Source organism: Symphalangus syndactylus, chromosome 15, assembly GCF_028878055.3.
Source record: "Symphalangus syndactylus isolate Jambi chromosome 15, NHGRI_mSymSyn1-v2.1_pri, whole genome shotgun sequence".
NCBI lineage: Eukaryota > Metazoa > Chordata > Mammalia > Primates > Hylobatidae > Symphalangus > Symphalangus syndactylus.
The window spans coordinates 8,425,331-8,440,769 of NC_072437.2; the positions used below are offsets into that span (position 1 = coordinate 8,425,331).

At 45.6% G+C, this 15,439-nt stretch overlaps 1 protein-coding gene across 1 annotated transcript in view; it reads right to left on the reverse strand.

The window, feature by feature from the left end:
• Positions 1–14,977, reverse strand: part of LOC129464220 (uncharacterized) — a 241,888-nt gene extending 226,911 nt beyond the window's left edge. The window contains exons 1-2 of the mRNA XM_063619319.1: positions 14,950–14,977; positions 14,223–14,373 (exon numbers count right to left, since the gene is read on the reverse strand). Of these exons, the coding sequence (XP_063475389.1) occupies positions 14,223–14,373; positions 14,950–14,977 (179 nt within the window). The remainder of the gene's footprint in view (positions 1–14,222; positions 14,374–14,949) is intronic.
• Positions 14,978–15,439: the final 462 nt, after the last annotated feature.

Below are 15,439 nucleotides of genomic sequence, written 5' to 3' on the forward strand. Positions count from 1 at the left end.
TGTGGCACATATACACCATGGAATACTATGCAGCCATAAAAAAGGATGAGTTCATGTCCTTTGTAGGGACATGGATGAAGCTGGAAGCCATCATTCTCAGAAAACTATGGCAAGGACAGAAAACCAAACACCATGTGTTCTCACTCATAGGTGGGAATTGAACATTGAGAACACTTGGACACAGGAAGGGGAACATCACACACTGGGGCCTGTCGTGGGGTGGGGAGAGGGGGGAGGGACAGCATTGGGAGAAATACCTAACGTAAATGATGAGTTAATGGGTACAGCACACCAACATGGCACATGTATACAGATGTAACAAACCTGCACGTTGTGCACATGTACCCTAGAACTTATAATAAAAAAGGAGAAAATAAAATGAAAATTAAAAAAGAAAAAAAAGAAAATTGCCAGTGTCTCAGGGGATTGCTTTCTCTGGGGCTTCCAGACCATCTTATAATGTGTTAAAATTGCCAGTTTGCCTGCTCCTGACTGCACCCCAGAGAATCTGCAAGATCAGCACCATCAGTCAACAGGATAATACCAAAAAACACATTTCAGTGCACCAACTTTAGGTCCTTACCAATTGGCTTCAAATATGCTTGGGCTTTAGGCACCAAACACAAAATGAACATTCAAGTCACCTCGTATAAACAGATGTGCAGAGGAGCTGCATGTATTCTTTGCTCCTGCATTCCCTACTACATAAATAAGAGTGGGTTGTAAACCATCTACAATTCTTAATGCCTCAGTGCTAACTTGACAACAAAGCAGCAATTTTCTTCTAGAGAGGGAGCCATTTATTTTCACTTGGTTTTAATTTTTCCGAAACTGAATTATAATTATGAATATACATTCTTACCTTGAAGCTTATATTCTAATTGCTGAACTAAATAGTTGACAAATAATAAAAACAACCCAGTAAATAAAAGACTAATACATTCACTGTTGTTCTGAGAAGAATGATTGGTGCACACATAATATATATTACAATATTCTTACAGATCAATTTCTACCTGGAGGATCATTAACTGTATTTTCTATAAAACCAAGATTCTGATTCTGTATCAGTCCTGTTCCTGGGGCAGGCTTCAGCAAGTTCATACCTGGGAGCTGACGGACATGAAGAAAATGTACATCAAACGCGCTTCTCCACGTTGGAAGGGCCGCTCAGCCTCTAATCGTCCAACCGACAGGCAGGCAGGAGCGACAGTCTCCAGATGGGAGACTACAGTGAGTTGGCTTGCTAGCTAAGTTGCAGCAACACAAGTTGGGGGGTTCTTTTTCTTCCCTTTTTTTACTCTCAATTAAAAAAATGACGGTACGTCCCAACACTTGTAATGGGCATATTCTAACAGTGTCCCTCCCCAAATTCTCAAACAACACTGTATTCCCAATAACATGCAATAAATTATACATTTCAAAAATTGAAATAGCTCATTCAGACTTTAAATGTATAAACATGGGATCAAAATTGTTCATGAAGCTGTTGTCTGGCGGAGAGTTACTTTCCTAGACCACTTCTGTCACCAACACAAGCAGGTGGCATGCTTTGAAGACCCCCCTCATGAAGGGGCACAGCATTCATCAGTTCACCTGGGTCAACGGAGCTGCTACAGATGGGGTTGGGGTGGCTGGGGGATGGTTTACGCACGGAGGCCTCATCTCTGCTCTCACCAGCCATGCGGTACAGGAAGTTCACCATCACGCCCTGATGAAAGGCAAAGTTGGATCCTGCAGTAGCTTCCCCGTATTCAGAACCGTGTGCTTGCCTCTAAGAAGGACCTTCCTTCCAAATAGAAGCTTCTCCCTGGCAAGTTTGTCTGGTTCCTTCCCTTGAGACCCCGGTGTGAAGTAGGCCCCAAAGACGTACGTCTATAAGCAAATCGTAGCTACCCTGGGTGCTGCTGCTGCTTGTCTACCTGCCCCTCCTTCAGAAGGTATTTCCTTCCTCCCCTAGAATTTTGCACTTCTCCTAACACACTGTGCTTACTTCATGTCTCAGAAACAGAAACATCCCCGGAGTCCTCTTTCCTTTACCAAACCCCCATTCCATAGTGACTCCCAAAGGGCTGGAACAAAGTTTTCAGGAAGGAGGAAAACATCCAAAGAACAAGTTAGTGGGTAAAACATCAGAGATCAATGTAGCATGCAGGACCCACAATGAATAAGGATGCAGTAAGGTTTTAGATAAAAATTCTTCCTCTTACTAATGTTTTTCCCTCTTTTCTTAACCCTGTTGCATTGTCCTTAATTCTAGCAGAGTTTAATCACCTTTGATGCTTTTGCCCAGAAAGATATTTACCGGCATTCATCTCTGTCACTGATCTTTGAGCAATTAGTCACTGTACGATTAAGGTAAATCCTATCTAGCTCTTTCTATTTCTACTCATAAGCCATAAATCAAGCAGTCCTATTCCCCCTTAATCATTCCCTTCCCTTTTCTCTGCAACTCCTCCCCTTCTCCTGCCTCTAACTCGGTGGCTTTTCTTAAGAAATTACAAAGACCCGGAGCTAAAGCCACCCAAGTTCCTGGGCTCCCAACAGCCCCGCTGGGACAGAAGGAGCCGTGGCTCACCCAGGTATCCTCGCCTGGGCTCTCAATAGCCACCAGCAGTCTTGTATGGGAGACACAAATAGAGCCTTCCATGCCCTCTGAGCCTTGACACTCGGGGTTGCCAGAGGTAGCAAGTAAAAATATAGGATGCCTGTGCACAATGTGGGTCACACTTATACTAGAAAAGCCTTCATTGCTTATCCAAAATTCAAATTCCGTTGGGGGTCCTTTATGTCACGCAGCAGCCCATGAACTTACCCCACTGCCCTCTGTGTGCACCGCAGTGTCCTCTGGAGGCTGCCAGGGGAGCCTCCTTCCCATGCAGCGGCACTCACTAGAGCCACTTTCAGGGGGGCAGTGCCGCTCTTCCTAGAGGTCCATGCCCTGCACAGACCAGTGCCCACCTTATCAGGCTCTTTTTACAGTTTTTCTCCTTCCAGGGCATTGAAATATCACCATCCTCCTCAGCATCATCGATTTGTCACACACCTTGCATCAAGGAGGCCTCTGTTGATGCTGCCACTGTCCAAGCAGGAATGCCACACGAGAAGGAGGAGGATTCAATGCGGTCTGATGAACAGCTTCCCTGCACTGGGCAGTGAGGTTGCCGGGCAGACCGGGCGGGCTCCTGTGCACGTGGATGTCACTTCCTGGTACATGTGGCCAGCATCCACCCATCTCGCTCTGTTCTCATTTGGTAACACGGTCTGCCGTGTCTGAAACTCTGTCTAGCAGCCCCTGGGTTTCCCAAGCTCAAAAGCAGGAAGGCATCTGTCCCTAATAACGGAATGGTAAGTGGGTCTCTCTGTTGCTGTTACTTCTAAAATTTGGAGCAACATTGCATTGCTCGATTTGTATTACATTATGTCCTCACATACGATGGATTTTTAACTACACATTTTCCCTTGCATCAGGGCTCAGCTGAGTAGCTGGCTTTGGAATGCATAAAGTAAAGAGAAGAGTGTCTGGGGGAGGAGGAGACCCAGCGTTCTGTTGGGGTCTTCAGGACACTGTGGGCAGGACCAGGCTCAGGCCAGACAGTCACTTGGGTGCAAAATGGCATTGAGAGAAAGAATATTTTAATGCAGTGTTTACACACATCAATGTAAAAATTTGTGAAAAACAAAATATCAAAATTGGGAATAAAGACAGCATCAGAATTACTGACTATTCCTTTTCCCTCGAGCTCCCGTGTGGCTCAGCACAGCACTGAGTAAGAGCCTCTGTGGCCACCCCAAGAGGGCTGTGGTGTTGCTCAAAAGGCACCAGAGAGAGGCTGAGGATGACAGCCTGAGGGCCGAGCTCCCACAGGGAACCCCGGATCAAAACCTCTTTGGGGTAGGACCTGTCTGGTCTGAATGCCCGTAAACTGGGTTTTATCCATCTGCCCCCTCAGGCAACCCAAACTCACAGAGGACCAGCATCCCATGAGTGCACTCTCAGTAATAGAGATATTCCTGTCCACGCTCTCCAGGGCATACCCTTGCCAAAATTCAGTCACCTGAAAATCAAGCCATGTCATGAGTCAAAGTGTGCTCGGACATGACAGGGTCTGCCTGGTGGGCGCTGGGCAGTCGCAGGTGTTCTTTCTTCTTCCCCCGCACTCTGGCTCCGTCACCCGAAAGCCTCAAGCCTGGGCCCCCCCAGACCTCTGCCTCTTTGTTATGGGATCATATATAACCCACTAAAGTATGTGTCCTTTACACGAGAGCAGAATATCATCCCGCTCTCCCTGTTTGGATGCAGAATATCATCCCGCTCTCCCCGTTTGGATTTGAGTGTTTTTTTCATCCCAAAAAGATGTTTAGGATACTTTAATGAGTCGACTGAATTGGGCACGATCTTGATTTCCCTAAAGTTTTGGGAAAGACCTTGGTCTCATTGTCTATATTTAAAAACTGAGATACTAAATATACAAGCAGACAATGGCCAGGTCATCCAGAAAGATGGAAATCCAACCCACGACCTGCAGCAACCTTCCGGGAAACCAATCCATGATCTACAGCAACTGACCCAGGTCCCAGGAAACCAACATGATCTACAGCAACTGACCCAGGTCCAAGGAAACCAACCCATGATCTACAGCAACTGACCCAGGTCCAAGGAAACCAACCCATGATCTACAGCAACTGACCCAGGTCCCAGGAAACCAACCCATGATCTACAGCAACTGACCCAGGTCCCAGGAAACCAACATGATCTACAGCAACTGACCCAGGTCCCAGGAAACCAACCCATGATCTACAGCAACTGACCCAGGTCCAAGGAAACCAACCCATGATCTACAGCAACTGACCCAGGTCCCAGGAAACCAACCCATGATCTACAGCAACTGACTCAGGTCCCAGGAAACCAACATGATCTACAGCAACTGACCCAGGTCCAAGGAAACCAACCCATGATTTACAGCAACTGACCCAGGTCCCGGGAAACCAACCCATGATCTACAGCAACTGACCCAGGTCCCAGGAAACCAACATGATCTACAGCAACTGACCCAGGTCCCAGGAAACCAACCCATGATCTACAGCAACTGACCCAGGTCCAAGGAAACCAACCCATGATCTACAGCAACTGACCCAGGTCCCAGGAAACCAACCCATGATCTACAGCAACTGACTCAGGTCCCAGGAAACCAACATGATCTACAGCAACTGACCCAGGTCCAAGGAAACCAACCCATGATTTACAGCAAGTGACCCAGGTCCCGGGAAACCAACCCATGATCTACAGCAACTGACCCAGGTCCCAGGAAACCAGCCCATGATCTACAGCAACTGACCCAGGAAGTCAGCCTGCTGTCAATTTCTAGTAACCATGCAGGAAATCAAACCACCACCCTCATAACACTCAGCCCCTAGTGGCCAGCACTTGATTAATAGTTGGTCTTTGTAACTTTTGTCCCTACTTCTAACTCAGAACGAATAGAGAAAGCCAACATGCACCCCTCGCCAACCACACAGGATCCCTGTCTCTGGTCTGCTGCTGCCACCATCCTCAGGCCAACAGCCTCCCGTGAGGGCACACCTGAGCCCTCCCCTCTTCCATTCTGAAGCTTTCCTGGTCCTCTGCCTGTGTGTGAGTCTCTTCCAAACACAGTGATGATGGCTGGGCTCCATGCTACAGCAAGTCAGGGGGCTCTGCTTTTCTCATCTGGGTGGGCTTCCTCTATTTCTACAAAACCATGGATTGGACTAGGTTCGTCTTTAGGAGGTGGTGGAGCTGACCACTAGAGACAGCTGGGCCTGGAGCCCAGCAGCAGCTCTGCCTCCGCCGACCCTGGACCTAACTTAACATCAGCAACGTTCAGAGTGAATTCATGCGTGTTCCTGTCTCAGTCGCCTTCTTGGAAGTAAGCAATTTTTTCACCTCTTAAATTGTACCATGGCTGAGGCTACCTTCATTCTGCACTTGAAATTAATGTGATTACTTCACCATTTTCACTAAATATACAGACTTTTCCTAAGTATTTAATGACTGATGAGGCATTTTGGGCATTTGGAGGTTCAAGGAAACAACAATCATCCCAACCTCATGATTTTGGCTGACGACGCCCTCGTCTGCACAGCGGGGCTGACAATGCCCTCCTCTGCACGGCGGGGTTGACAACGCCCTCCTCTGCACGGCGGGGCTGACGATGCCCTCCTCTGCACGGCGGGGCTGACGATGCCCTCCTCTGCATGGCAAGCAGACCTTGGACCATGACACTGCAGGCCCACAACTGGCATGAATACAATTCCAACATTTCAGATTCCTTAGGAATAGCAGTGAGGCATGAATATGCAAATCTGCCACATCTGGATATCTTTTATACTAGCCCAACGCCTTAACTGTCCAGCCTCGTGTCAAGTTTAATGATGGCATCACTCTATATGCATAGCAATGAAGCATAATTCTACTGCCATCCCAAGCACCCCAACTCAGAGCCAGATGGAGCTCCAGAGAGAGCTGTTCAGCCCACTCCCTTCAGACAAGAAAGCCGAGGCACTAAGGGAACAAAATTGCCTGGTGGCAGAGCTGGGATCAAACCCCAACCATAGCCTCTCCACACAAGAGCGTCCCCACCAGCAGAGTCAAAGCATTTGTGACATTTCCCACCACGCCTCTTTGCTTCTAATTCCCATTGCAAGATTATCGGCATCCAAAAATCATCAGCCCTTAGAGGAGCTTTGCAGAACACAGATGTCAGCTTAGGTGACTCTACCTTGGCCATGGGAGTGGCCCTCAGGGACACTTGTCCTCTTGGCTGTCCAAGCTTTGTGCAGCTGGCTTACTAGATGGGAACACCTGTGTACAAGGTTGGGAGATCTTCTTTAGCCCCCGCACCCCCACTCCCGATCTCCTGAGTAAAACATTGATCTGGAGTAGTCCGGAGTGTTTTCCTAATTCCTCCTCAGTGGGCCCTGGACTCTAACCTTTGTCTCCCAAGCACTCCAAGACCACTGGGCTCTTTGCCACGGCTGGATCTCTTGCCTTGAATGGCGAGGATTCAGCAACGCCTCCAGCTGAAAGACCACCCACACTTATGTGTCTGCCCCTTTTGTCTGGGCTCCGAGTTCCTCCAGCCACAACTACTTTTGTAACCTGAACTCCACTTTTAGTCTCACCAGCTCCGTGAAACTTCTAGAAGTTCTCCCTGACTCCTCTTAGCTCTCTCTTAGTGCCCTTAGCTCCTCAGAGGTCTGAGCTCTGCAGAAATTTTCCATTTCTTGGCCTGCAGTGTTTATACATCAGCCAAGGCCCAGAAGCAAGAGCTGTACAGAACAAGGGGCTCTCCTCAGCAAGTTCCCATCCCCTGGGCTTGGCCCTGTGCCTCTAGCTGGCCTAGTGGCTCTCCAGTGCCCTCACAGATATTTCGAAGGAATTCTGTGATGCTCTTCTACAGGCTCTTGATGGGAAGGCTGGTCTGCTCCATGCTAAGGTGTTGCAGTAAGAAATGGAAGTCCTGAAACCCTTTTAGCGATCACAGTGCATTTGGTACCCAGTGGAACACCAAGCTGATTGATTTTCTCGAGAAAATATGCAACGTCATGGAATGCAAGCAGAAACAATTTTGGCTTCAACTATACAAAAAGACTCCTTGTTAGAGGGAGAGACACTGAACTCCTGTATGGAACAGTTCATGGCTGTGCAGCAGAGTATCTGAAACACCTCAGTCGGAAGACCCAAGAACAAGCATGGGTGGTGAGAGCTTTTCCTGCTTCTATTCTTTCTGATGCACAGGCATCCTCCTAGGAAATATGGCAATCCTGCTGGATGTCAGGGATGGTGACATCAGTAACAAACTCAGACCCAGCCACATTCTGTAGACAGAATGGAAGCCACACAAGCTCACATCCATACTGCAAAAACCAGGCTACTAACATGCAGGTTTGCCTACCTCCCCAGCGCCTCTGCCTGGCCATACTGTTAGATTACCAAACAAATGATATACATTATCATCAAGTGATTTATTAGCTTAAAAGCAAATAACAGAATTTTAAGAGCACGCAGGTGAACAGTGAACAAACTAAGAGACAACACTGAAGGGAAATACCAGGCTGACGTAAACCTCCCGATTCAAAGGCAAGTTTACAGAAAGCACAACAAAATTTTTATATAACATCTATGGAAATAGTCTTCTATACAAAAGGGATAAACCTAATATTTGAGGGAGAAGACTAGCATAGTTTTGAAAAAGGTTAACTACAGGAAAAAGAAGGAAGTTTTATATACCTGCTTTGCACTCTCCATAAAATATAATGACAACGTGCAGTCTACGAACTTGAGCTAAAGGATGTGATAACCAGCTAGTTGTATCTAGTAGCTGGAACAATTATGGAAAGAATGTAATAAAAGAAAGACTATCGTAGCAAAATTTCTAACAGTGTTGGAAAAGAAAAATCCCAGATGAAGTTGCAGAACATTGGCTCAATGATATAGAGGATGAGAGTAAAGAAAATGAACAAAGAAGCAAACGCTGTGAGAAGGAGGCAGTAGGTTCAGGGGACACATGGCAAACATTCAACATACAAGGAACTGGCATTTCTGAAGAAGAGGCTGGAATAAGTGAAAGAGACACAAGAGTCAAAGTTATAATTTAAGAAAACATTTCTAAGCTGAAGACCTGAATCTTTAGTTTGAAATGACATGCCACGCTCCAAGTAAAATAAACAATAAAAGGAAGACCTATAAGCAGACACAGCCCACGTAAATCTTTCCTTTCCAAGCATAAAAATGTTGACATGCAACCAAATAGATGCTTATAAAATATTAAATGGAAAAAACATCAGGCTGGTTTTGATGTGAGGCTGCAATAGAGCAAGGACTACGGGATTCTGAGGGTAAAAAATTGGGGCCAGGAATTATCTAGCCACATTATTATTGTTCATGGGTGAAGGCAAGAGAAAGATATTCTTGAGAATTCAGAAAACATACCTCCATATATTGTTCCTTAAAAAATACTCAAATATATAGATGAACTAATTAAAAGAAGAATCTAAGCAGTGACTCCAGAATGGGAGTGCCATGGTAGATAGGATTGGTGGTAAATATTTAATCCATTTATGTGTAGGATTAAATGCCAGCAACTTATGTAACTATGGTTTTCCTGAAACAAATTCACAAATTAAATGCAATACTAATTTTAATTTTGATTACATTTTTCAAGGGGAAAACAAAATGCTTCATGACTAAAAGATGTTTTTAAGAAACTAGGAATATAAATTTTCTTCTGGTAAATACTGACCCCATCAAACCAATAGCCAACCCCCAGTTAATTGAGAGTAGTGAAGGATTTCTGGTGAAGTCAAGGGGAAAACAGGAATGCCAACACTTCCCAATATTATTTCAAGGAGAATACAATTTTAGCCTTATTTGAGGAAAATATCTACACAGAAACCCAGAACAACTGAAACAGAACAAAGACCAACACATGAATTGTAAGTGGTTTAAAATATGAATATTTAGTTCATAGATAAGAATGTAACTAGCTTTTTACTGTAGTAAAAAACTCGTAAAACTTCACTATTTTTAAGTGTATAGTTCAATGCGAATAGCTTTAAAATGAAAGGAAGCTGAACCACATTTTAATAAGAGAAAAGTGAATTAAAACTATATAGAAACAATTTTTTCATTTCTTAGGCAGGTAAAGATTAAAAAAAAAAAAAAAAAACCATGCTAAGGGTGGGAGCTGTGTGTCAGGAGCCCCTACAACCTTTGCAGAGAGCAACGTGGCAATTCATGTCAATACTACAGAGGTGGCATCCCTTCAACTCAACGACTCCACTTCTAGGCATTTATTCAAGGATACTCACAGGTGTGAGAAATAATGTTGTTTTTCACAGAGGTGTTTGAAATAGCAAAGGATTGGGGAAAAAATGGAGTGCGCTCAGAGGGAACTGGTTGAAGGTATCATAGTGAGCAGTTGCTGGAAGGTGAACAGCAGATCCAGGCAGCTGGGAAGGACAGTCGCTTATGCCTGGCAATACGACAAAGCTGATGATCTGTCCTCATGCCTTCCCTTGGACCTCAGGGAGCTGAGGGTGCAGGTCATCCAACTAGACTGAAACCTAGAGAGAGACAGGTGCCTGCAAGAAGATGGGGCAAGAGTGTTGTCTCACCTGGCTTGGGGCACAGGAAGAGGATGCGGCTGCCCATTGGTTAGAGACAGGCAAGAGGAATTTAGCTTAGAGCATGGGTTAAAGTGAGATCATGAAACCTGCAGGAGTCACACAGGCATGAGGGGGTTTGCAGAAAGCCTCACCTGGACCCTTCTCCAACAAAACCTGTCACTCCCCCTGAAAGTACAGATGAAAACCCGATGTGGCTGGAGGAAGGGAAAAGAAAAACCCTCTACCCCTGGGTGAGGGGCACGAAACCATCTTGGGTCTGAATCATTACAGATTTCCTATTGCCCAGAGACAGAAAGAATGATGGAGAAAATGGTCTCCCAAAGACCAGGGAGCCCATGCCTACCTGAGACTGAGTCTGTACCAGGACAACAGAGAAGGCCCTTTGGCATCCACCAAGGCCAGCAGGAGCCATGTGGGAAACACACAGTCTACCATGGGACAGGCAAGTGCATGGGGCACGGTGAGAATGAAAAGCCCAAAACTGAGGATGAAGCAAACCTCAAGAAAAGTTCTCTGGCAAAGCAGTCCCTTCCCTCTGGTGAAGCTTCAGGAGTTGAAGCTGGTGGTGCCCGGAAGGCAACAAGAAATCCCAAACTCAGCTAGACCGACTCAGCCTTCAATAGCCAGGCAGAAAGGACCTGCAGCCTCCCAGGCATGAATATTTACTCAGTATTGCCCCCACACATCGTGTCATTTTCAACCAAAACATGTAAGAGAAATAAAGAAAAGGAGAGAGAGAAGCGGAGGGGTGGTTGGGAAAGGAGGAAGGCAGAGGGTCAGAGGAGGGCGGCTCACTGTTAAAAAATAAAGCAATCAATAGAACCAGATTCAGATATGACCTGAGAGTCAGAACTACTGCACACAGACTTTAAATAACTATGATTAATACTTTAATGGCACTAGTGGAAATGATGAACACTATTCATGAACAGATGGGAAATTTCAGCAAAGATGAAAATTTTAAAAGAGAATAAAAAAGATGGCAACAGCTGAAGATGTTAAATATGACACACAGGAAATAAAGTCTGTTTAATATGTTTAAATAAAGATCTAAAATAGGGGTAAAGGGACAGGTGTCATGAAAACTGGAAACCAAAAACAATTTTTAAGAGAATATATTAATTTAAAAACTTAACTGACAGGGTTAAAAGCAGATTAGCTCAGCTGAAGAAAAAGTTAATGAACTGGAAGAGATAGATGTGAAGACATTACAAAGAAGGCAGCGCACAGAAATAAAAAGACAGAAAATATGGAGGAAGACTTAAAAACCAGAGAGGGTATTATTTAGTTGTGACATATATCTATCCCAAATCTCAAAAGAAAAATGAAAGAGTAAGACTGGGCCAGAGACAATATTTGAAGAAATAGTAGCTGAGATTTTCCGTAATTCATGGAAGATAAGACTGTGCAGATTGAAGAATGCCCGTGATTCATAAACATCATAATAAAGAAAAATGCATACCTAGATACAGCACAGTAAAAGAACATGAGCAATGAGAGGAAGAATATGTCTTCAAAGCACCCAGTGAGAAAGGATAAACTACTTTTAACAAGGAGAAACCAACAGCTGACTCATCAGTAATGGAAGCCAGAAAAGGTAGAGTTATGTCCTCAACAAATGGGCAGAAAATGACTGCTTCAAATCCTATACCCAGCTAAATTGTCCTTTAAATGCAGAGGAGGATGAAAGGCACCTGCAGAAAGCCAGAAATGGGGAGTGTGATGTTAAGCAGAAGGGTGTGATCCCAGCTGTGTGGTCTGAAGTGAAAGATGGCATGGAGATACGAAGCATGGTAAGTCCACGGGGAACCCACACAAACACTGGCTGTATAAAGCAGTAATAATCATGTCTAATGAATTAAAAGGAAAATAACCAAGGCTGGACTCCAATAAGTGGCAGCAATAGTATAAAAGTCAGGATGGAGGAGATGAACGGAATTGTTCTCTTTCTAAAGTCACCTACAGATGCTAAATCTATTGACTACCTTCAGACTCTGATGTTAATTTTTTGTGTTAATAACCACAACTACTAAAGAAACAGAAATACAAGTGATAACTACTATACCAGTAGAGGGAGAAAGAAAAAATCAGAGAAAAAAAACCCAACAAATCTAAAACGATTCAAGAAAAAACAAAGAACCATGAACCAGGTGTGTATGGTGTTGTGTGCCGTGATACTGCGTGACAAATAATTACAAACTTAGTGCCTTTAAACAGCACACACACATCATCTCGCTGTCTCAGTGGGCCACGGGTCTGGAGGTGGGTGGGCTGGGTCCTCCGGTCAGGGTCTCGCCAGGCTGAAAGCAGAGCAGCCAGGGCTGTGATGGCATCTGAGGCTCAGGACCTTTCCCAAGCTCACTGGTTGTGGGGAGAACTGAATTCCCTGAGGTTCCAGTACTGAAGTCTAATTTTCTTCTGGCTGTTGACTGGGGGTTGCTTTTAGCTCTGGAAGCTCCCCAGGTCCCAGCCTCTCAGACAAGGCAGCAGGGAAGCCATAAGACGGGTCCTGGGTGACATGGCCTAATCAAAGTGGCCACTGACCCACCTGTTCACAGTCCCGCCCACACGCCAGGAGAGGGGGCTCCATGATGGAGAGGGAACCGGAGGACATTTGGAATTCTGCCCAACACAGGTGGAATAAGTAGAAAGTATAAAATAAAAGGCTAAATACAAATTCAAATATATCCAAAATTACTATAAAATAGCTAATACGCCTTATCACCAGATTAGGAAAAGACCGCTCATTTCTCTCCGGCTTTCCTTTTTGTGTGAATTTTTCTCGTCTATGTAATCCATGTGAACCATACACATCCATATCCGCCTTGGTCATTTTTCATTGTCATTCACAATTTCCATATGATTAAATGATTTCAAAACAAAATTCCAACAGAGTTAACACCATTATTTACAAATGCCTCCCTCATCACCTTTTTCTTACCAATTATTGTCTATTATATTATTATGTATCTTTTCACGTACATTATTTAGCTTTGTTTCCTCAGGAGAAATTTCTGAGGCTGGAATTAGAGGGTCAACGTTATCATCATTTTGGTGACTCTGGAAACAGCAAGATTCCCCTCTAGAGTGTCCACAACCTCAGTACCATGTGGAAGTACTGAGTGTGCTGAGTGTGGCCACTTTTACTCGAAAATAATTGCTCTATACTTTTGAACGTGATTTCATCAACTGAACAAGAATGCACATAACTAGAAAAATAATAAATAGCCAGTCCTGGAGACATGGGGGGTTCTGCTTCTCACCTTTGGCTTTGGAAAAGTTTACCATTGTGAAAGCTTAGCAGAACCCACCCGCAGCCCCGCTGGCCCTCTCCTGCAGTCTGCGGGCTGTACTGCGGGCATCTCACCCTCACCCTCATCCCCTGCCCAAGGAAGCTGATCAGGAGACCGGGGGATGCCTGCAGCAGGACGACCAGCCGGCATGCCGGGAGCCAAGGGGAAAACTAGGGGAAACTCCCCTCACGCAGCAATCTTCTGTTTCAGGTGAAACTTGTAAGGTTTGCTAAATCCACATCCCTTTCCCCCATCATTTCAGATGCTGTTTTCCCAAGGAGGCTGTGGCTGTTCACGGGGATCCTGCACCTCCTGGACCTCATTCTTTCCCTGATCCAGGAAAAGCCAGTTTATTTAAGCTGTCTACTCTAAATTGAAATGCTTTCTAAAACGAACTGGATCCCATTTGTAACATTTTTCTTATGACCCAATGTGTCCTAATACTGTTGGTTTGTTTCCCAGAGCCCCCCACTTTCTAAATCATGAAACAAACAGATGAGATTCTCCTCTATCAATGAGACTCATGAGCCCCAGTGAATGCGTGATGCACCCAGGACTCCTCATCTGAGCAATTAAGAGAGTGGAAGGAACAGAAAATGGCAGCAACATTCTGTAAATCCTGGAGATGAAACCACAATCCCTCAGGAACACAAGATAATTGTCCCCACAGAAGCAAGTGTTCCACAGAACCTGTCCATCTGGCTGCATCCTGGAAAAGCCCTTTCCGCAGCTGACCCAGGAAGCATGCACAAGCCTTACCTTTCGAAGATCCCTGCGGGGCGGGCTTGCAGATGCCTGCTAATCCTTAGCTGCAGAGAAACGTTCTTCTCAAACAGATTCCCTCTCCTCTTCTCTGAGGTGACGGCAATTTGTAATCCAAACCCAAATGACCTTTGCTGGTGTGTTGATCCTGGCTAATTGTTCTTGGGCTGAGAGTTTGATAAGAAGTTGGCAAGGTTCAGCTCTGTGGCCGCTGGGACTTCAGGAAACAAGCTCATTTCCCCATGCTGTCTGGGAGAGCCTTGTTTATTTACCCCTCGCTCTTCTGGATTTTAGTAGGAGAGAAAAGGCAGCTCCAGGTTCAAATGGCCTCAGAGGCAATCAGCACTGGCCCCCTCTCCAGGAGTGCAGTTCAGTGGCCTGGGGAATAAAGCTTTCCAGGCCTCAGACCTGAGAAATTAGTCTAGATTGAGGAAGACAAAATGGATTTAAAAATTTGGTAAATAATTCTTCCCCCCAAAATCACGGGCTACGTGAAGAGTTCGCAGAAGAAAGGAAAGGGCATGGCCGGGGTGGGAGCACAGGTGCATCTGGCTGATGGAAGGCGCCCAGCACAAGCCACATGCCCCTTTCCCACATCCTCCAGGAGCACAGGTGCATCTGGCTGATGGGAGGCGCCCAGCACAAGCCACACACCCTTTTCCCATATCCTCCAGGAGCACAGGTGCATCTGGCTGATGGGAGGCGCCCAGCACAGGCCACACACCCCTTTCCCACATCTTCTGGGCTTCCATGTCCTCGCATTGTTCATTCACTTTAGAAACGTCACACTGGGCGACAGTGCGCGCACTTGGTGACGTTCGTTGCTTGGAATAACTGTTTTATGTAAGTGGGCCTCAATGTTTGTGATATAGTGAGTTCCAACTCAGTGTGTTCAGTGTGTGTTTTTTTTTTTTTTTTTTTTTTTTGAGACAGAGTCTTACTCTGTAGCCCAGGCTGGAGAGCAGTGGCGTGATTTCTGCTCAATGCAACCTCCTCCGCCTCCTGGGTTCAAGTGATTCTCCTGCCTCAGCCTCCCAAGTTCAAATGATTCTCCTGCTTCAGCCTCCCAAGTAGCTGGGACTACAGGTGTGCACCATCAAGCCCGGCTAATGTTTGTATTTTTAGTAGATACAGGGTTTCATCATGCTGGCCAAGCTGGTCTCAAACTCCTGGCCTCATGTGATCCACCTGCCTCAGCCTCCCAAAGTGCTAGG